At 33.8% G+C, this 21,796-nt stretch overlaps 2 protein-coding genes across 5 annotated transcripts; one reads left to right on the top strand and one right to left on the bottom strand.

The window, feature by feature from the left end:
* Positions 1-11,652: 11,652 nt before the first annotated feature.
* On the top strand, positions 11,653-20,415 carry LOC109003014 (ankyrin repeat-containing protein ITN1-like). 4 transcript variants are annotated; one of them, XR_001998084.2, is made up of 5 exons: positions 11,683-11,835; positions 12,159-12,665; positions 13,648-14,057; positions 14,932-15,833; positions 20,130-20,415. XR_001998084.2 is itself a non-coding variant. In XM_018980962.2 (4 exons), the coding sequence occupies exons 1-4, from the start codon at positions 11,814-11,816 to the stop codon at positions 15,757-15,759; spliced, it is 1,767 nt and encodes a 588-aa protein (XP_018836507.1). In that variant the 5' UTR covers positions 11,653-11,813; the 3' UTR covers positions 15,760-15,946. The 4 variants fall into 4 exon arrangements, 1 of the variants encoding a protein (XP_018836507.1); XR_001998082.2 differs by lacking the exon at positions 20,130-20,415 and adding an exon at positions 17,110-17,443; XR_001998083.2 differs by lacking the exon at positions 20,130-20,415 and adding an exon at positions 17,113-17,413.
* LOC109003015 (probable membrane-associated kinase regulator 4) lies at positions 17,539-20,876 on the bottom strand. Its single transcript, XM_018980965.2, has 2 exons — positions 20,480-20,876; positions 17,539-19,380 (listed from the first exon to the last, which is right to left on the bottom strand). The coding sequence occupies exons 1-2, from the start codon at positions 20,493-20,495 to the stop codon at positions 18,398-18,400; spliced, it is 999 nt and encodes a 332-aa protein (XP_018836510.2). The 5' UTR covers positions 20,496-20,876; the 3' UTR covers positions 17,539-18,397.
* Positions 20,877-21,796: the final 920 nt, after the last annotated feature.

Here is a 21,796-nt window from a genome sequence, read left to right as displayed (position 1 = left end):
TTTTAATATTTAAAATTGTTAAAAAAATTTATATAAAAAAATAAAAATATATATATAAATACACTTACTACACCCCAACGGAAGCGATCTAGCATTTTCCATAAATTAGTTAGTTGGCCTATTAACAAAGCAGAACTCAATTAGTTAGTTAAGAATTCACCACGGCAATGCAAATCCCAAGCCTAGGCATCAATTCGAGTGATTTTTGCCTTTATAAATTAAGAATATGAAGGTGATGTTAATTATCAGCTGGTGATGTTAATAATTCGAATGATATTTTTCCCCGAGTACTTAGCTGGGGAGATCTAACTGCAAGGCTAATTAATCAGTGGCAGAGTTGGGTTTTGTTTAAACATTACTCTGCACGAAAAGTTTCAAACACATGGTTGAAATATTTGCACCGGCCCATGCACCCTTGCTCCTTCTGCCTTATGTCTGAATCTCGCACTGCTGCGACTCAGTATTAATGGTTATCGAATGCAGGCATCATGGACCAATTTATAATACGATTAACGTCCATGGCTCCATTCTCCATTTAGACAGGCTGCATTCCTCTCAAGCTATCGCACTCAGTCTTTGATTGGCTGCAAGCTCAACGAAGATATGTACACGAAAATAATGTTCAGTAATAATTCATTTTTATTCGATCAAAACTGACAAGGATATCAGATTTCTTCAGATAGACGAACAAGCTGTGAGCTTGAGTTGATCCGGCGCCCACATCGAAAGCAACGCTCAGATGTTAGTAACTCACTCCAATATATATACAAGAAATTTCCAATTATGAATTACATATCTCCATTTAAAATAATTAATTAAATAAAAATACTTTAACCTTAAAATAATTAGTAAATTTGAGATTTGATAAATACGTGTAAGATTATTTTATTATAAAATAAATCTAACTAATTTAAAATAATTAATTAAATAAAAATACTTTAACCTTAAAATAATTAGTAAATTTGAGATTTGATAAATACGTGTAAGATTATTTTATTATAAAATAAATCTAACTAATTTTACGAAATTATATCTATCTATAAATTTAATTTTATATAATTTATTTTAATCTATAAAGTTATTTTAATCAAAAGTCATCACGTCGTCTATTAATTTTTTACCAGTGTCTTTTTAATGAAAAATAATAAAAGAGAAATAATATTTATAATCGTGAGTTCGTAAGTGTCGTGTAGTTATTTTAAAAAAGTGAATAAATATAAGATTTATATAAAAAAATTAATTTTTTAATAGTAGATTATTCTCTTTTTTAAAATAATTGTATTATATTTATGTATTTTATGATTGTATGTAATATTAATAATGATAAATGTATGAGCACGATCACTGACAATGCTGGCACTGTTTATTAATGTACCATTTAAATCCATACTTTTCTCTGTGAAACCTCCGGTGCCTGTGGCATCGCTCCTTTTCGAATGCATGCATATACAAGTGAGAAAAACAGAATATTCATCGCTTCATATTTCATATTTTATAAAATATATTTTTATATTTTATAAAAAAAAATCCTTACACTATAAAAAAATTATAACTATAAAATATAAAAATAAATAATAACTTATACATAATAAATTTCACATGTGAATGGTGGCAAAGTGATCTTATCGCGTAACAAAAATGTATTTTGCATTTGGTTTGTGTAATGATCAGATGCGGAGTACACTTTGGAAGCCGGGCGGGGCAGCCCACCCCTAATCTCAACTCATTTTAAGTCATCTTCGAATCCAAACGTCTCAAGACGGTAAGACCCTCCGGATGGATAATAATGACTAACCTTTTTCCCGCCCCGCCCCCGCCCCACATTAAAAAAAAAATTTATTTATATATATTTAATAAATATATTGTAATAGATATACACAATTTATAAAAAACTTAAAATTATATTCAAGTCATTGGATTGTTTTTGCCTCCTAGGCCAATCTTTATATAGGAAGTAAGTCTCACATTGCTTAAAGATGACTATTGCATTGCCTTGGCCTCCTATATAAAGATTGGTCTAGGAGGCCAAATCAATCCAAAATCTAACTCTAATGAGTTTAAATTTTTTTTATATTTATAAATTTTAATTTATTATTTAAATTATATTATAATTTTAGTCTAAAATTTTTTTTTTTAACATAATGGCGAGGGGCGGGGCGGATGGGGGGTTTTCCCCCGCCCCCCGGCACTGGGGCGGGGGGCGGGGGGCGGGGAGGGGGTGCCCCCGTCCCGCACCATGCGGGTAGCACCTCTAGTTGAGATGAGTTGAGATGGATTGTGAATAGTAATGAGATGAGTTGTGAATAGTAGTGAAATTTGTGAGTTAAAGTTGTTGAATAGTAATGAATAGTAGTGAGATGAGTTGAGATGAGCTGAGATATTCTGCGAATCCAAACGTCTCGAATGGAGGATCCTCCCCACTATGGAATTTGAAAACCAAATTAATAAGCAAATGAATTTGACAACTTCGAGGGTGCTGATCATATGTTGACAGAGAAAATAAATAAGATTTTTTTTTTTTAAACAAGATTATATTGAAGTAGAAATAACATTACAAAGTAGTCTAGGTAACTGAGAATTAACAAAATACATCATTGTTGGGAGGATCCTTCCCACTATGGAATTTGAGAAGTGATGGTGAAATTTGGATATGGGGAATATTGCCAAAGGCTTGCGCTGCCGCTTCCCAATGCGCTAAGTTATGCGCGCATCAATTTTGAAATTGATGAATTTTCCTTACCTTCCATTCCTTGAAATGATCGAGGTTGTATCTGATGTCGTTGATTATTGGACTCATAATCCATTATTGAATTGCCGATGCATTGGAGATTGCTTGGATAGTAACTTTTGAGTCGCCTTCTAAGAATATTTTGTCAAGCTTCAGTTTTTCTGCTTCTTTTACAGCCATTAAAGCTGCAGATGCTTCTCCAACATTTGCGCTTACTTTGCTAATGAGATCTGTTTTTGCAAAAATTAGCTCCCTGTTGTCTGCCCAACAGAGAGCTGCAAGGATAGATCCTTCCTTCCTCATGGCTACGTCAAAAGTGATGAGATAAAATCCATCAAGTTGTCTTTCCTCATATTCCTCAATCTGATTTTCTTGCCTGCCCATGCTCTTGAGTGCTGTTTAAAGGATTTAAAAACAATTTCAACATACATAGAAATTGAGGGAATTACAACTTCATGTTCAAGCTTATTCCTCATGAACCAAATATGATTCATTGCCACTATTGCAAAAATCTGGATATTAAGATAAGTTTATATATATTTATGAAAAGTTAAAAAATATTGTGGATCTCACGTGTAAATAAGTGTTGAACTGAAAAAAGTTGTGAGTCCTACGTGGAAAAAGATTTTGAGATAAAATGAATTTAATATTTTTAAAATTGAATATTTAGATGTTAGATTTAACTTAAAATTAAACTGAATTAAATTAAACTCATATAAATGTAATAACCAAATAAGACCTTAGGATAATTAAGACTCATTTAGATATAGAAATAATTTAATCTCATTATAATTATAACTTTTTTAATTTTTTTAAAAATATAATAAATAATTTAATTTTTTAAAATTAAAAAATAATAATATAAAAAAATAATATTTTATTTCACTTTTATTTAAAATTATCTTATTTTATTTCATTATTTAAATATAATTAAGGCTAGTACCGACTTTTAAAAAATAAGACCCACGTAAAAAATAAAAATAAAAATATATTTTCTCTTTGATAGAACTGAACTTTTACATCAGTCCTTGCGCTACATAGTACAAACTATTTCTCACCGATTAAATTGGACGGACAACTGGAGTAGTCTACAACAACCTATTGATCTTGGTACTTCGAGACCTGTCAGGCTTGTGCAAGAAATTATTTTTCATTAATTAATTTCCGAAGGACAATTACAACAGCTCTATAATAGTGGACTTGCTCACTTATTAGAGCATTAGCAATTGTTAAGTATAAAATTTAGTTAAAATATTATGTTTTGGTCATAATATAGACTTTTAGTTAGATTAGTCTATGTTAAACTAGCCATTCCAAATTCTAAATAATAATAAGATATTAATTTTTTTAATATTTTGCAAACACACATTTAATTTCTACAAAATGCTTATCACAAATCAAATTTAACAACATTTCCACCAATATTTAATCCAAAAGTTGATAAATCCACCAACATCAGAAACTACCAAATCAACAAAACAAAATCTGTTGTTACCTAACCATAAAAACAGTTCATAAATCAGCTACGACCCAACATTAAATTCCACCAATAAAATAAAACATCTATACAAATTTTCACCAACTTCAATAGCAGTAACTAGTCAAATTACTAATTAAAGTTAAAAAAAAAACTTAATAAAGCTATGAAGAAATTGTGAAATAATCTATCCAACATAAAAACACAGTCTAGCACACACATTAAGAACGATATCTGTCCATTGTTAATAATTTCAAAATACAACACTTTCAACAATGCAGTATATACCAACACCAACACTTTAATGAACCAACATACATTAAATCGAGGCATCCTATGTTCAAAGGAGAGCTATAATCCAAAAAAAATTCAATATTGTTGTGCCATCGAATAAACACATTTGAATAAATATGAGATAACAATAGTCTTTGATCTTTTATCACTATTTTGATATGCATTACAAAACTCATCGAAACCGTGAGGAACTGCCAAGAGATGCCCCACAACATAATCGTGCATGCTAAAGAGAGATTCTCTTATTAGATATGGATATATCGTGCACACTAAAGAGAGATTCACGTTACTGGCCTTATTAAAACAAGCATTAAATCAAAATATATACAAATACAATCACAGATTCTCTTATTAGTAAAAAATCAACAATTCAAACAAATGTATGAAACCCACAAATGTTTTAAATTTTAACACACACCCATATTAGTATTTCTAAGGAAAAATTGGGACATACGTTGATTTCGGCAGTCTAGGGTAAAAATAAAGTCTTCAAAATCTATGTACTCTGTGTTGCTGAAAGAGTTGATGGATTCTCTGCAAATGGTTGAAGGCGAGTATGGAAAGAAAAAAAGTGGGAGGGGGGAGGGAGTCGAGGGTGTAGAGAGAAGACGAAAATGGAAAAAATAAAAAGGAAAAAAAAAACACAGATAGGGGGAGGGAGGTGGTGTTCGGCGATGGTGCAGAAAGAAGACGAAAATGGAATGGAGAAAAGAGAGGGTGCGAGTTTAGTATTCAGCGTGAGAGAAATAGAAGACAGAAAGAAATAAAAGGATTTAATCACTTGATGAAGGTAAAGTGAGAATCGAAGAAGAGGGAGAGAAGAGACGGCACAAAGAATGCACGAAGAAGAGAGAGGAAGAGAGACTTACATTGAAGACCATGAAGACGACGGCAACCGCTAGAGAGAATGGGACGTTTGCAGGCTGGGAATAATGGGGTTGAAGGAAAATGTCTTGCGAGTTGAAAAAGAAAGGGGCGAAGATAGAGTTTCAGGAGAAAGAGAAAAAAGATAGATGAAATGAGGGTTTTGTAATGAAGACAAAAAAAAATCGAGAGAAAGAAAGAGCAGGAGGTAGAGAAATGATAAAAAAAAATAATTTGATCTGTGTATAGTCCCTTGCCAAGTGTGGAGAGTTGCTAATATTTACTGTAGCATAAATGTTAAACTTAAGATATTTAGCTAGGCCAATGCTAAATTTTTTTTTACATTTCCTTTTAATTTGAACTAGCTCTTAGCATATGCTGAGAAATTACCTCCAAGAAAGCATATATTTTAATAAAACAGCTCTATCAAGGAAGCAGCTTGTACCACATAATTAATCACTTGTGGTTTTTTTCGATCTAGAGTTCTTTTTTTTTGTCGTTGTTATTGTTGTTGTTGTTGTTTTTGTTTTTTAAGAACACACAGGGTTCCAACTTTAAGGGAGACCGAACTCATTTATTTTTTGAGAAAGAAAGCGACGATCTCTAAGACCATGTATAGATTTAGAATTGATCATAATTTATCTCATCTAATTTATATAATTTTTTTAAATTTTTACATAAAATATAATAAATAATTTAATATTTTTAAATTTTAAAATAATAATAATATTAAAAAATAATATTCTAATAATATTTTGTTCAACTTTTATTTCAACTCATCTAATCTCAACTCACTATCTAAACCTCACCTAACTAACAATGTTAATCATTTGAAATGTATATTCAAATCTCAATTAGATCTTATTATAAAGGAATATTGGATAAAAATTATGATTTTGTGGGCAATGAATGCCGGACGTTCTATGTACATATATCTCCGGGTTTCCGTTCCTTGGAAAATGCCTGCTGCCAAAGAGAGTAGTTTGAATCACGATTCCATTTCATTTATCTTATTCCTGTTCACCCCCATTGAATATTTAATTGAGATGAGTAAGAAATGTGAAGCTGGAATTCGAATACAAATATATGAATTTGATCATTTATGTTAAAAATAAAAATCGCATAATAGGTCGGAATAGAAGAAAGAGTCATTCCTGATCCATGGTGGTGACTCGGGCCTCAATAAGTGTTTTCTGAATCCCATGGTGATGCTTCATTACGTTGATACGATATCTGTATGTACATCCATAATAATAAATAGAAAAATAATATAAAAAATATAAAAAAGATACACATATTTACGTGGTTCAACAAAAAACTAAGCCTACGGGTCATTTGGATGACAAATTCACTATAATAAAAATATTTTACAGTCTCTTATAGCTTATCGTTTCTATATATACAATGGAGGTTGAAGACTCATTTTTCCTAGAGAAGATAATCTCTTTGGAGCTATCATCGTGAAGTTGATGATGACCAATTTCTTGATCCGATCAGACCCCCTTTTATTGAGGTATTGCGAGTGGCTGGTCAAAAGTTTAATTTTAAGTCACTTCCTTCTTTGTGTGTTTGACTTATTTTCCTCTCATTTATCATTTTTTCAGTTAGTTCTCTTATTTTATCTGACACCATAGTTTTCCTTTTCGTCTTGTCTCATTTCTTCATTTTTTCATTTGCCTCCTGACTCTTTGATGAGTTGAGCCTGTTATATCTAGACCAGTTATGTTTATCCCCTTCAATTTCCTTAATTATATAGTCCAACACGTTTAAAACAGTGAGTTCAGCTAATCAACTAACTCGAACTTGCAGCACAAATAATAACGAAAGATTGTTAATCCATATGATTATGCACAATTATGAGTAATTCTAGATTATAAAAATTTGGTTAACGTAATTTTTTTAATAAAAAGAAATCAACAAGGAAAATGTGACTTTTTATTTTATTTATAGGTCCATTTTTCTCTAACTCGAGATTATTGATGGATGGGTGTTGCTCATGGATCGATGCTCAGATTTTGGAATTGACAGAAGTGGAAAACGAGGAAAGCTACGCGGGGAAAGCGGAAATATAGGAGAGGCAGTGGTAGATAGGGAGATGGGGAAAGCGGAAAGCCAATGGTTTATAATGGAAGTCCAACTCGATATGAAAAATGAAATTTGAAGTTGTTTCTGGTCCCACACGGAAACGAGTAAATAAAATCCAACCAATACCACTGCTACATAGTGAATCATTCCGACGTGCCTTGAAGCCGTGGAGCCGTGCGAGCTTAGAAACGTCTTCACCCTAAAAAAACACGTGCTCGCCGCTGCTTATGTGGACTCTTCAGCTTAAAAAGTCAATTGTTTCTGTTATAATAAATACCATGCACACCTTCTTCTTCTTCTTTTTTCCTGCTTTTGTGAAACTCCTTGAATTTGGTATCGAGCTATGTTGGAACAATCTAGTATTGAGGACTATTAACTGCACCTTTGTTATTTCAACAATAACAATGATTTGTGCAAATTCTAAATATATATTGTGCAGCCCGTTTGTAAAATAGTTTATTTCATTTGAAGTGGCAATTTGTATATTTGGGTCATGTCAATTCATGAATATTTAATTATATAGATCAATCCGAACTTGACTTTTTAAATTAAACATGTCAAATTTTTAAATCCTAACTCAACCTATTTAAATAACAGATATTGTCATGTCATTCATTTTAACATGTTTAATAATTAATTAGAAATAAATCAATACGATTCGATTCATTTTAACTCATTTAATGCACATGAGTTGAACTAACACGCATAACCCATTTAACATAATTAATATAATTTCACATAAGATTTCAAATATATATTAATTATTAGTGACCACAATATTTTACAAAATATAAGACAACCAACCAATAAAAAATATCAATATTTTTCAAATTTTAATACATAATAAAACTAATATTACAAGCAATACAATAACAAATATGAGTATAAGTCTATAATTACAATCTCAATTGTTGATGACGTACAAACATCCATTCTATTAATAATAAAAACATAAGGATACTAAGAAATATTAATATTATAACACAACAATAATAGAATTATAATTTTGAAATAAATTTTAAATTGGTCAAAATGAGTTGATTTCAGGTGAAGTGGGTTGACCTGTTATTGACTTGTTTATAAATAATGTATTGACGGGTCAACCTGTTTTTACTAGAACCCGTTTACATAAAATCTAACCCGTTAATTTTATGTCATGTTTCTATTGAGTTTATAGATCGTCACATATTATCACTCATAAATTTTACTATGAAAAAGTATTAAAAAAAATTAATTTTTAGTGAGACTCACTTTTAAGAAAAGGTCTGTCCAGAATTTGTGCAATTTAGACTTATGTCTAACCTTCATCTTTTAACAATGAAAGAAATGTAACGTGAGGCGATCATGCGATGCAATGTTGACTGTCACATAAAGCTGAACCTAAATGAACTAAGCAATCGGGCATTGGGCTGAACAACTAAATTTTATTCGATTGAATGTATCATCTTATACCTCAAGTCTCACTCTCAATAGAGAAATGAAGAATGGCCACTTTGCCTAGCCCAAGCCTAGTTTTGCTGTAGCATGTGGCCCAATTGCCAAGACGTGATATTTCTTTCACGGAAAAGTCTTCTTTCTAGCAATTTTGTGGAGCAAATCGTGCACCAATATTTAAATATAAAGTATTTGTTTAATGAAATAATATAAATTAAAAATGAAAATGATTTTTATAAGATAAATGACCTTATTCTTCTCTCAACAAATTTTTTTTATTATAAAAAAACTATGTAAGTGTTGATATGCAATTTGGTGCGCCAAACCGCTTGTATCTAGCATGTCCCTTTTTTCACACAAATCTCATGCCTCCGGTGTTATTATTGGAATGGTTCTTCATGGGTGCACGGTTTGGTACGTGAAATCGCCTGTAAAAAAATTTTTCCATTAAAGATTTCAGAAAGTTTTGTCATATATAGACATTTTCTAAAAATAAAATTTTAAATTAATGTAATTTGACGAAGAATATTATATTGTAAAGTTCTTTTTATTATAAGATAGTTTAATGTTTTATATCAAGTCACATTATTTTTTAAGTTTACTTTTATACTCTAGACATACAACACTTTTCATAAATATTTTCATAATGCACGCGGTAAATCCAACTCTAAATCCACATGCCAACTCTGAATCCAGACAGCCAAATAGATTAAGAGTATGTTTAAGAACATAATTGCTATTAAATATTCTTAAATATTATCATATATTTCATTTCCAAACATTACTAAAACAAATAACACTTTTTAATTACAAATCTTCAACCTCTTCATTTAATAATTACCTAACAATTAAAAAATTTCCAATCTTTTAAACAAAACACAATAAACAATATAATTTTTTCAAATTTTAAAACAAAAATTATATTCAAAATTTATTTAACTTTATAATATTTTTTTCATCTCATTTTTTAAAACTCAATAAAATATCTTAACTCAAACCATTAAATTACTATTTACAAATTATTTTTACTATTTACAAATATTATGAGATATTATTAACATCCAAACCAGCTCTTATAGATGTTTTTAAGTAGTCTAACCACTGGGTTTGGGAATAAATATAAATATTTATGAATTTAACTTGCTCTTTTTTTCACCAATTTCCAAGTAAACATTATTGTTTACTGAATTAAAGGCATTAAAGCAAGGTTTGCTATATTGTTTACAGCTTGGGTTTAATGATATGTTATATTTGAATCCAACTTTGCAGAATTGGTACATTAGTTCAATCAAGTCTTCTCTCCACTTTGAAGGATTTTAGAGATTTTGGATGATATAATTACTTTTGAGCCCAAATATTTAATTTAATTTAATTTTATTATTATAATTTTTTCAAATGTTTTTACAATATAATCAACAATTCAACATTTTCAAATATCAAAATGATAATAATATTAAAAAATAATATCATAACAATATTTTATTCAATTTTAAACTCTCATATCAACTTATCTCATATAAACTCACTATCCAAACGGCACTAATCAATTTTTATATTTTTCACTGCAGCACACATATATATATATATATATATATATATATATAAAAGGCAATTTTGAATGGTTTGGATTCAGATATGAGTTAAGATGATTTGTGAATAATAAAATAAAAGTTTGACTTTTTATTATATTTTTGTGTGAGAATTTGAAAAAATTATTTTATAATTTGAAAAAGTTGAATTGTTTATTATATTTTATGTAGAAATTTTAAAAAATTGTAATAATAAGATGAGATGAATTAAGATGAATTAAAATGAATTTTAAATTCAAACGGGATCTTAGTTTTGGTCCAATGGCCTAGCTAGCAAAAGTTGGTGCCAAAGGTTTGTCTTAATTTTTATTTATTTTTATCTTCTTTTTGGCTTAGATTAGCATGGGACTAATTAAGATTGGATTTAATTGATTTGCCAAAGTTTAGACATAGATTGTAATTGTTACTATTTTGTTCACGTGCTTTGCTTTTAGATGGAAGTTTTACATTTTAGTGTCATGTATTATAGCTGTCAATATAGTTTTCCCATGCGACCGTTTAGTACATTGGATATTGTAGATTACATTTTATGATGCATAGATAAATAATATAGTTTAGTTTGTTTAGGACTTGGTTTGAGATTTTTATAATCCCAAATTTGTTCTCTGTACTTTATATTTCTCTAAAAAAAAATAAAATAAGAAATATTAATAAAATTAGAATAACATCAATCTTTCGTAAAAATTAAAAAAAGGAAACATTATTGCCTTCCCACCCTTTTCTTTCGGGGGAAGGACTTGCATAGTGAAGACTTGGCGCGGAAACTGAAAGAACCGTATGGGAGGTAGAGAATCTCATCTCATCTCCGGTCGTAAGAGGTATCTCCGGTGATCAAGATAGTCCCGTTTAGATATAGACATGAGAAATTATCATACTTTTATTTTATTTTGTTTTATTTTATTTTAATTAATGATTTTATTATTATTTATAAATTATTTTAATTTATCTCATTATTTAAATAAATATTAATAAATTATAAATAATAATAAAATAGTATTAAAAAATGTTAAGGTTTAAAATAATTTAATATTTTAAAGAATTTATAAATATTAAAACTTGTAAAATGAATTGCAAAATCGAGCAGGTTTGGTGGATTCCAATAAGTAAGTAGTTTCGCGGCAGCCGCCGGGGATTGGACGTTTGTGTGATGAAGTGGGACCGGTCTTCGGTTCCCAAAAGCAGATGCTCTCTTTCTCAGCACCTTCTGCTTTCTCTCTCTCCTTTTTTATCCGCTTTTTATCATCTCCTCTAATCTCTTGCCTCATCTTCTTCCCCCCCTCTGCATGAACTCCTAGAACGAACTCCCTGATTTTCCATCTTCTCTTCCGATTCTCGCTAGATCATGGCATCCTCAATCGAAGAAGGTACCCTCTCTCTCTCGTTTTCTTCAGTTTTCCAGCTGGACCTTGTTGTTGCATCTGATACTTGCTGGATTTGGTTCGTTGGAGAATCCCTCTCTCCCTCCCTCCCTCCCTCCCTCTCTCTCCGGTCCATCTCTGTATTCAGCTCACTCTATCAGCAAAATCAACTCGATAAAGCTTAGTGTTTGTGGAAACAAAGTTTGTTTGTTTGGTTTGTTTGGTTTTTTTTTTTTTTTTCGGAAAACAAAAGAATTTGAGCTAGAGTAAGTTGTACGGGATTTTGAATTGTTATCTAATATTGACTGAACTTTGATTTGTTTGGACAGGAGGTGATAGAGATTTAGAGAAGGGACTGATGACTCCACCACCAAGTCAAAACCCTCTCGCCGAGCCGTCACCTTCGCCATCTCCCTCGTCGACGGCTTCTGCTGCGGCTCCGGCGTTAGTGCTTTCCAATTCCGGTAAGCGGATTGATCAGGCGGGGAAAAAGAAGTACGTAAAGCAGGTGACGGGGCGGCACAACGACACTGAGCTGCACTTGGCCGCTCAGCGTGGTGATCTGGCTGCCACGAAGCAGATACTCAATGATATCGTTTCGCAGATGACGGGAACTCTGAGCGGCGCGGATCTTGACGCTGAGGTTGCGGAGGTCCGGGCTGCGGTTGTGAATGAGGTGAATGAGTTGGGAGAGACGGCGCTGTATACGGCGGCCGAGAAAGGCTACCTTGATATTGTGAAGGAATTGTTGAAGTATTCGAGTCAGGAGACTGTCACGAAGAAGAATCGATCTTTGTTTGATCCGTTGCATATAGCCGCAAGTCAAGGACACCATGGTAATGGATTCAAGTAGCGTTTATCTTGTTTTGATCGTGTGCTGTAAAAATTCGATTTCTTTGTTTGGCTCAGTTTCAACTGCAGTAGAAATTGTAAGAAAATGAAAATTAAGTCCACGTCGGTTATGGCTGTTTTAGAGATGCATCTAAGATTACTAGCTAATTACTATCTAAGGCATCCTTTGATTTCATTTGATTTCAGAGATGAGATAAGATTTCGGAGATGAAATAAGATGAGATGTTATTTTTATTTTGGGTAGAAATTTAGAAAAGTTGTAATAAGTAGATGAGATGAGTTAAAATAAATTCTGAAAGTGAACGAGCTTATTCTTTTGAAGGTTTCGTTACACTGAATACTTTAAACAGTACAAAAGTTTATGTAAGGCACTCATGCAATCGAGAGCTTACAAGTTGATGGCTGCAAAATTCTTTTCCTGAGAAAAATGGTTTCTTGGCAGTCATCAGTCTTTTTTTTTTTTTTTTTTTGAGAACCAGGTCATATGCCATCAGGCTCTTGGCAATAGTCATCAGTCTTTAAATGCGCTTATGATAGATAGGAAATTTGAGAATCTATTAACCACATGGTTTAAATATGTCGACTTTACGCTAGAGAATCCTAATTGACATCTTACCACAAAAGTTAGCTGCCACAGAAGTAGTGATTTATGACTGTTGATTCAGTATTAGACATATATATTTACCTTTAAGAAGAGATTATCATTATCACTAAGGAATGCAGGGTTCAAGAAGTTTTTTCCAGGCGCAACTGGCCCCTGTACTATTGGTTTCCAATTTATGGTTTTATTGCTTTTGCCCGTGGTATTTTTTTCTTGATCTTCGGGATGACATGTTTCCATTTAATCTGCTCAATATCATAAAGTTTTTTAACACTGCAATAGCAATTGAACAATATAATGAGCACCTGTGGAAGATACACTTTCCCTGCAAAGGCAGTACACTTATGATGATTTTTCTTTTGCAGCCATTGTCCAGGTGCTCCTAGATCATGACCCTGGTCTCAGTAAAACAATTGGTCCGTCAAATGCCACTCCTCTTATATCTGCAGCAACAAAAGGCCATACGGAAGTAGTTAATGAATTACTTTCAAAAGATTGTAGCTTGCTGGAGATATCTAGATCCAACGGGAAAAATGCATTGCATTTGGCTGCCCGACAGGGGCATGTTGAAATTGTAAAAGCATTACTGAGCAAAGATCCACAGCTGGCACGAAGGACTGACAAGAAAGGGCAGACTGCATTGCATATGGCTGTAAAAGGGCAGAGCTGTGAGGTGGTGAAATTGCTTCTCGAGGCTGATGCTGCTATTGTTATGCTTCCGGATAAATTTGGTAACACAGCGTTACATGTAGCTACACGGAAAAAGCGAGTAGAGGTACCATTTTTTGGCTTATCCTGCATATTGTTGTTTAGATCTGTATCCTTTGGAAGGTTCAATTGTCCACATCTTTCAAATGTTGGTAAACTTGGAAGCTATAAATTATGAGAAGTGCCACAGTAACAAATAGATCCCACAAAAGTAAACCCACAAATTGACATGACTTCATATAATATGTTAGATTTACTTTACAATAAAAGTAGGTTTGCAATCTAAGATACCACATCAAGCCATGTCTTTGTAGGTTTACTTTTGTGGGATCTCTTTGTCGTTAAAGCTTTTATCATAAATTATAGTTAACGACTTCAATTCAGATTAATGTCAAATGTGCATGAAGTATATATCTTTTACCTTTTCAGCAATGTGCATGCTCTATTGCTTTTGAGTCTGTCCAATGTTAGAATGCCTGCATTTGATCCCTGCATATGTCTAGCTTGGATTGTCTCTTTCCAACTTTGCAGTTAGCATCTCTCTGTGATTTCTGCCTGCTGCTTATTCGATTGCCAGTGCAAGTGAAGTATATATCTTGCTATTCATTCTGAAAGGGAACAGTTTCATGCTGCTTAAATCTTTCACTGACAATGTTTTCCTCATATTTTAGTACCAACTCCCTGAAAACTAGTATATTTAGTTGCTTATGTACCCTTGTCATGTTTATTTTTCTCCAAAATCGATTTTGATGTTCTACACTCGTAATAACATAAGCGATTGAAGCTTTAGCTGTATGTTAGTAAAATTATCCGACTTCTGTGTGGTTTTCTGCATATGCCAAGTTTTCAATTAAATGATCTTCCTTCATATAAAATTGAAGTATACACATATTTAGGGTGAAAAGATTGTCCTAAATTGATGTTCCCTTTTCTTCTTGCAGATAGTGAATGAGTTATTATCCCTTCCTGACACCAATGTTAATGCACTGACCAGAGACCACAAAACAGCTCTTGACATAGCTGAAGAGCTTCCCCTTTCTGAAGAATCCTCAGTTATAAGGGACTGCCTTTCTCGATGTAATGCTCTCAGAGCTAATGAACTGAACCAACCAAGGGATGAATTGAGGAAAACTGTGACTCAAATTAAGAAAGATGTTCATATCCAACTCGAACAAACTAGGAAAACTAACAAAAATGTTCATAATATTTCTAAAGAGCTCAGGAAACTTCACCGAGAAGGGATCAACAATGCCACCAACTCAGTGACAGTGGTGGCTGTGCTATTTGCTACAGTTGCCTTTGCAGCTATTTTTACTGTGCCTGGTGGAGATCACGATAATGGAATGGCTGTAGTGGTCAAGACTGCATCTTTCAAGATTTTCTTCATCTTCAATGCTATTGCCCTTTTTACGTCTTTGGCTGTTGTGGTTGTTCAAATTACATTGGTTAGAGGCGAGACAAAAGCAGAAAAACGAGTAGTGGAAGTAATTAACAAGCTGATGTGGCTGGCTTCTGTGTGCACTTCGGTGGCTTTTATGGCCTCCTCTTATATAGTGGTTGGCAGGAAGCATGAATGGGCAGCAATTTTGGTCACAGCTGTGGGGGGAGTAATAATGGGTGGGGTTCTTGGCACAATGACTTATTATGTGGTGAGGTCCAAGAGGATTCGTTCGATGCGAAAGAAGGAGAAGCATGCTAGGAGCGGATCCAACTCGTGGCATCACTCTGACTTCTCAAACTCAGAAGTCGATCGCATTTTCGCCCTTTGATGTGTGCAACTTACAGTCTCTGGAAGTTTGTAGGATCATAAATGGAAAAGATGCACGCTGAACGATTACAAAAGGTACTTAAAAATGAATGCCTTTTAAGTATAACTTTGAACTTAAACAAGAATCCGTAATTATGACAATTATATTTCTGTGCACGTTTATGCATTTGGACGATTCTATTTTTCTTTTTTTGGGGTCCAAAACTCCAAATGATCAAAATATTCTTGCTAGTAAAGATGAGAAACAACAGATGCACACCTCAGTAACACAAGTTAACCGCACAATTCCCGATACCAAGAGTGTGGCTATACACTAAGGTGAGATTTAGATAGTGAGTTGAGATGAAAGTTGAATAAAATATTATTAGAATATTATTTTTTAATATTATTATTTTTTAGAATTTGAAAATGTTGAATTGTTTATTATATTTTGTGTGAAAATTTAAGAAACTTGTAATGATTAGATGAAATGAGTTGAAATCAACTTTGAATTCAAACGGGGCCATGCACTTAGATAGGCAAAGACCTCTGCAGATATGCATGAAATCCGAAAGAATAAACCCCATCATTTTCTTTGTGATGTTCAGTTCCCTATAGCTGAAGGCATTGCTAACAGCTCTATGAGATATAGACTAGTGTTGAATGTTGAAATCTTCATCCAAGTTGTGAATACGTATCTGATCAAGAGACAGTTTTGAACGTTACAATCCCCGTCTAAATTTAGATGCGTAAATGATTAAATAGATCGTACTCCCTGAAATTAGATATGCAAAGACAATTCTTGCATGCGTTTCAGAAACATTTTATCAAACACCTCATGTGCATTGTTTTCCTTTGAAACCAACCACCATTTAAATTAAATATTTTCCGTGCCGAAACCAAATATAAGGCAGAGTTTGATCCATAACCTTTTGGAATTGGATGCAATTCTTCTGGGTTATCACTTAACTTAAAAACTCAAGTAACAAAAAGGACAAGCTGATGTGATTAGGTATCCTTTTCCTTCTTTCTCCTTGTATATATACGTGGAAGCTGGGTGGAGAAAAGGGTTTCCCTAATCCTTGTAGATAATGCTCAACGACATAAAGTTTGCCTTTTTATTTCTTTTCTTCGGCTCTAATCCTGTCAAAACTCTGGCTGACATGTTTACTTAGTTTAAGGTTGAGCAGACCCACCACGTAAATGAAATGAATGGGAAAAGAGCTACCTGAAAGACTGTTTGCTTGCACCTGAAGATTTCCTCTCATATTAGTTATGGTCTTTTCTTTGCTTAGCTTTGTTGGTGTTGCTTTAGTTTACCCATGCATCAATGGGCGGTCTAATAATTTTAACACCTTTGCCATATTTTCAGCAGCTTTCTATAACTTTATAAAAGGACCGTGTGTTGCCATTAGGCAGCACTTGGCATATTTAAGGGAGGCAGGGTTAACTCTTGGTTGCTTTAGAGAGGTGGACAGATGGGCGGGCTTCCAGTCATCATTGATTCCGTGAATAGATAATTGAGTAGAACAAAATGATACTCATCTTTATGCAGTTTATACAAACGATGTCATCTTGTCGAAGAGATGGATTTCTTTTTTATTTTTATCTTCCAATTTTTCACTTCATAATCACAGTGGAAGCTGCCAATTGTGGAAAATGATTCTTTGCTTTCACTTCGTAAAAATTTGAGAAGATTGTCTCTCTTATTTTCGAAGAGTTAAAATCTGATCCACTTCCTGATGAGTCATTATAAGACAGGTGAATTAAGCCTACACATGGATAGCTTCCATGTCAGAAGAAACAAGGGTATAAAATCCTACTCTCACTGCCAGATTTTTAGTTTTACAGTATACCTGAAAATTGAAAGTGATGTCAATGATCCCTGAACTGGAATCATTTAGGAGTAGCAAAAGGTCCAGAAAAGATAGATGTTAGAAGTTTGCAAGTATAAAAGTGGACTTCTTACCTGGGTGGAAGATATTCAGCTCATGTTTCCAAAATAAAAGGGTGAAACAGTTTGTGCATAAAAGAAGATTTTATGTGTAATCTCCCGATCAATCAACCTTAGATTGTTAAATTCTAACAACCCGAAGGAGTTGGCCCAAGTGGTGAAGGCTTTAGTATTGGGATATCACTCATTTCAAGGTTTAACACATCACAGGTACAAACAATCTTTTGGGATTATATTCTCGAGTGAAAAACTAGCGATTTAACTAATTCTGTGTAAAAAAAACTTCCGAGGGTGCAATGCACGAGATCAAAATTTACTCTGCAAGGGCTGGGTCCGAAGGGCTCTGCCTTGGAGAGGTTCCCCGACATATATAAAAAAAAAAAAAAAAAATCTAACTGAGTGAAAGGCTTCTAATCTACATGAAGAACCTCATTCATTTTTATTCCTTACAACTTATTTTGAGGAAGGGAGCTTTTTATTTTTTTTCAATTTTTCACAAACGTTGACTTGATGTTCTGGTCTAAATTGTCTAAAAAGCCATAGATCTAGTCTTGGATCAGAGCATGGCGAAAATCAAGATTATGAAAGGAAAAAAGGGTAAGAAAACATCATTAACCAATTAAAACATCGTACTCCTTGTCCCCCCCCCCCCCGCGCAAAGGTCTGCCTTTCTTTCATGAACTGCAATCCTGGAAGTTGGCAGCAATCAGTAAAACCCAACTTCACTAACAGTTTTCCTGGAGTGGAACAGCTGCTGAGACTCCTTGCAATGAGCAATTGCTCCTTGAATTGATATCTCGATATCTGAACTTGCGCTGCTGCATCTCTTGAGAAATTGCAACTCATGGAACCCATCTGAATTGCTTGAGCTTGAAGATGAAGAAGAGACAGATGAGGATGAAGACTTGTTTGTTGAATGGCGTTTGATAACCACTGACAGCAATCTCCTATGGCGACCGACGCCATTCTTAGCGTCATTGTCTTTGTCAATGCTCCTTATGATGCTTTTTGATGTCGAGCATTTATCCTTCTGAATTTGTCCCAACGGGGTTTTGTTCGACTCTTTTATATAGTTATTCATGTATTTCTTGGCTTTTGAAATCGATCCTTCATCTGCATCCTTCGTAGCCGTTGTGCAGGGCTCACGTGAACTACCAGATTTACTGAAAATAGAATTGAGGTAAACCCTGGAAGCCTTCTGCTTTAAACCAAGCAAGGAGTGCTTGAGCTTTTTGGTCCAAGACTTCTTTGGGTTTTCACCAATGAACCCACTGACTTCAGTTAAACTGTCCGAGATATACTCATCTAGGCTCAACTGATCTCTAGTAACCCGGAAAGATTCTGAGGGTGAGATATTGCAGGATTCAAATGGGGTATGAGAAGTGGGTGTTGGTGGGGCAGTAGTGTTTAATGGAGTGCTATAGCATTCTTCAAAGATATCTTTTCTTGTATCACAAGCAGAGCCGGAGCTTTGCAGGTGTTTTTCTACCATTTGCAAACGTGGGGGAAAGTGAAGAGGAAGGAGCTTTCCTTTGTAGAAGAGCTGATCAGCTGGGGAAGTTGTATGCTCTCTTTCTTGAGAGCTGGAAGACATTTGGAACTCAAACTCTCTGTTGTGCGGAGGGGAGCTAACAGAATGGCATAGGAAGTTCGAGTATGAGCTGACTTCCATGTCGATGAAGTCATCGTCTGCATGATCACATGATAGGAGGTTCACGGCCATTTCAACTCTATATTGTTAAGATGATTTCTCTCTCTCTCTCTCTCAATGAAGCAGCTTATCTTATCGGGGGGGAGCTGAGAATTTCGAGGGGGTATGACGGATAGTCCTCCCTCTAAAAGCGTGGATGAATGGAAAGAAATAAACTGTAGGGAATTGTCATATTTTTTTATAAATCTTCGAATGCGTCCAAATATAAGACGCAGACAAATTATGGGATTTTTCTAATGTCTCAGCACTGACCCTTGTCTACATCTCTCTTTTCTTGTGGCTCATTGCTTTTTCACCATTGATATTTATGATTAACAAATGGTAAGAGTGCCGTCTCGTTCTGATAAAGCTTCTTCTGAAGGAGTTAAATGAGAATCAGTAATGGTTTTAAAGTGAATTATGCAGTATTATACTCTCGTAAGCTGTTTTCTTTCAATGCACTTTGGGGTCATTATCAATTCTTGATTATTTGTTGGGGGTCATATGCCTGTATTCCACATTCTCGACTGTCACATAGAGGCAACATCGCCATCAAGTTTTAAGGCTAGAACACCCACATGGAAGCAGTTATGTAACTTCATATTGTCGTTAAGAAGATGAGACTCATGTCTATTATCAAAATCCACAGGCGTGAAACTACTTTGTCCTCGGTGTGTCAGGGTTAGTTTATGAGTTAAGTTAGGCTTTGTACAGTTGTTTTTTGTTGCCTTATGCGGTCTATTTGCAGGAATATCCATGATTTTGGCTGTGAGAAAATGGAGAGCTGTTGGTTTCAAGAAGATGGCTTTGCTGCTTCTGTGTCTGCTTCGTGTGAAATGGCATCCATGCATCCTACTGGTTGTTGTGACTAGATGTATTGTCTCTAAATAGTGCTAGATTGATTGTACTACACAATCTATAAGCTATTCCAGACTCGTGACTTGCTCAGATTATGGCTTTCCTTGATTAATCAATATATCTTATCTAAAGGGAAAATAGGAGAAAACACACGAAATGTTTGAGATGGGTGAAGTACTGCATGTATCTGATTTTAAATTTGATTAGGGAACTTGATAGTCACAGATTAAGAGAATGTACCTGAAAAGTAATACATATTTCTGGCTTTTTATGCAGAACTCTCCAAGCCCCTACGGCTATCACTATCGGCTACATTCAAACTTCGAACCTGTTTATAGCTTTAAACATGGCTTCTGCACTCTCAAAACATAATATTTTATTCGTCTGTCTCCGTGCACCAGAGATTAAGAAAAAAAAAAATGAAAAAAAAAAGACCTGCATGAACTGGGAAAAAGCCTTCCATTCGATTGGAGGAAACCTATACTAAAGAACGACTTTATACTTCGCGTGCTTTTATCACTTTCACTGGATTCCTGGGTTTGTTTTACTTTTTCGTTAATTTTTTTAATCATTTTTCAGAAATTTTGTTTGAGCTTCTTCACGATTATGCTATCAACAAATGAATCTGCTCAATAAACTTTCTCGGCCTTTCGGCTTTTATATTGCATCTTTTTAAATTTTTTTTTTCTTGTCTTGGATTTACATTGTTTTTGAACTATATCTTTAAGATTTTGGGGTTTAGGATATTCAGCAAACATAAAAGATGTTTTGATGGCAAGTTTCTTTGTTGAGGGTATAGGCTGGGGCTCATTGGAAATATGCATGGAAGGTTTTTGTTTTTTGCTGATTACGGTAACAAGATAAGATATTTGAAATGGTGGAACTTGTTTTGGTCTAAAATTATTTGGATTGGGATTATTTTTTTTTTTTAAATTATCAGTTACTAAACGTTTGACCTTACTGAAAGCTAACACAATGATAGCAGAGAGACACAGAGAACCAACCTATGATCCGACAATACATGGTGGGGAAAGGAAATTCTGGATGGAATGCTTGCGCAGCTCGAGACTTTTTTTTTTTTTTTTTTTAATTGCTTCTTCATTTGACAATTGACACACACCACACTATGTTTAGCATTCTCTCTTGTACAGACACGTCTTCAACCACTGACAATGAAATAATTAGGAATCTTCCATTCTCAAGAACGAGACAGTTAGTTAGAGTTGTATTGTTTCTGTTGCATTCACAAGAAATTAAACACATCAACTGCTATTATTTCATGCAAGTTTTGTAGAATTCTTTTTAGTTGTGTTCAAAGCATGGTGTGGTGTGCATCAGTGTATGGCTTAGCTGTTAAGAATGACTGAAATTTTAACAACTCCCCACTAAATTTTCTCTAAAAAATCTTGAGCGTTCTGTTCAGAAGTGAAGATTAATACTGCCTAACAAAAGAGGAAAGTACAAGCAAAGGACAGCAATACATGCATCCATCTAAATGACCCACCACCACCCAGGAAAGCTGGATGCTATAGAGTAGTAATCTGATTGGTACAAGGA

The sequence above is a fragment of the Juglans regia genome, chromosome 12 (assembly GCF_001411555.2).
Source record: "Juglans regia cultivar Chandler chromosome 12, Walnut 2.0, whole genome shotgun sequence".
NCBI classification, from domain to species: domain Eukaryota; kingdom Viridiplantae; phylum Streptophyta; class Magnoliopsida; order Fagales; family Juglandaceae; genus Juglans; species Juglans regia.
The sequence above is the reverse complement of the archived record's forward strand: the minus strand, read 5'-3'. Positions and strand labels throughout refer to the sequence as shown.

Excerpts from the sequence above, each read along its gene's own strand:
- LOC109003014 (XM_018980962.2), top strand. The coding sequence starts at position 11,814 with ATGGCATCCTCAATCGAAGAAG. Across the intron at positions 11,836-12,158 it reads GGCATCCTCAATCGAAGAAG|GAGGTGATAGAGATTTAGAG; the intron begins GTACCCTCTCTC and ends TTGTTTGGACAG. Across the intron at positions 12,666-13,647 it reads CGCAAGTCAAGGACACCATG|CCATTGTCCAGGTGCTCCTA; the intron begins GTAATGGATTCA and ends TTTCTTTTGCAG.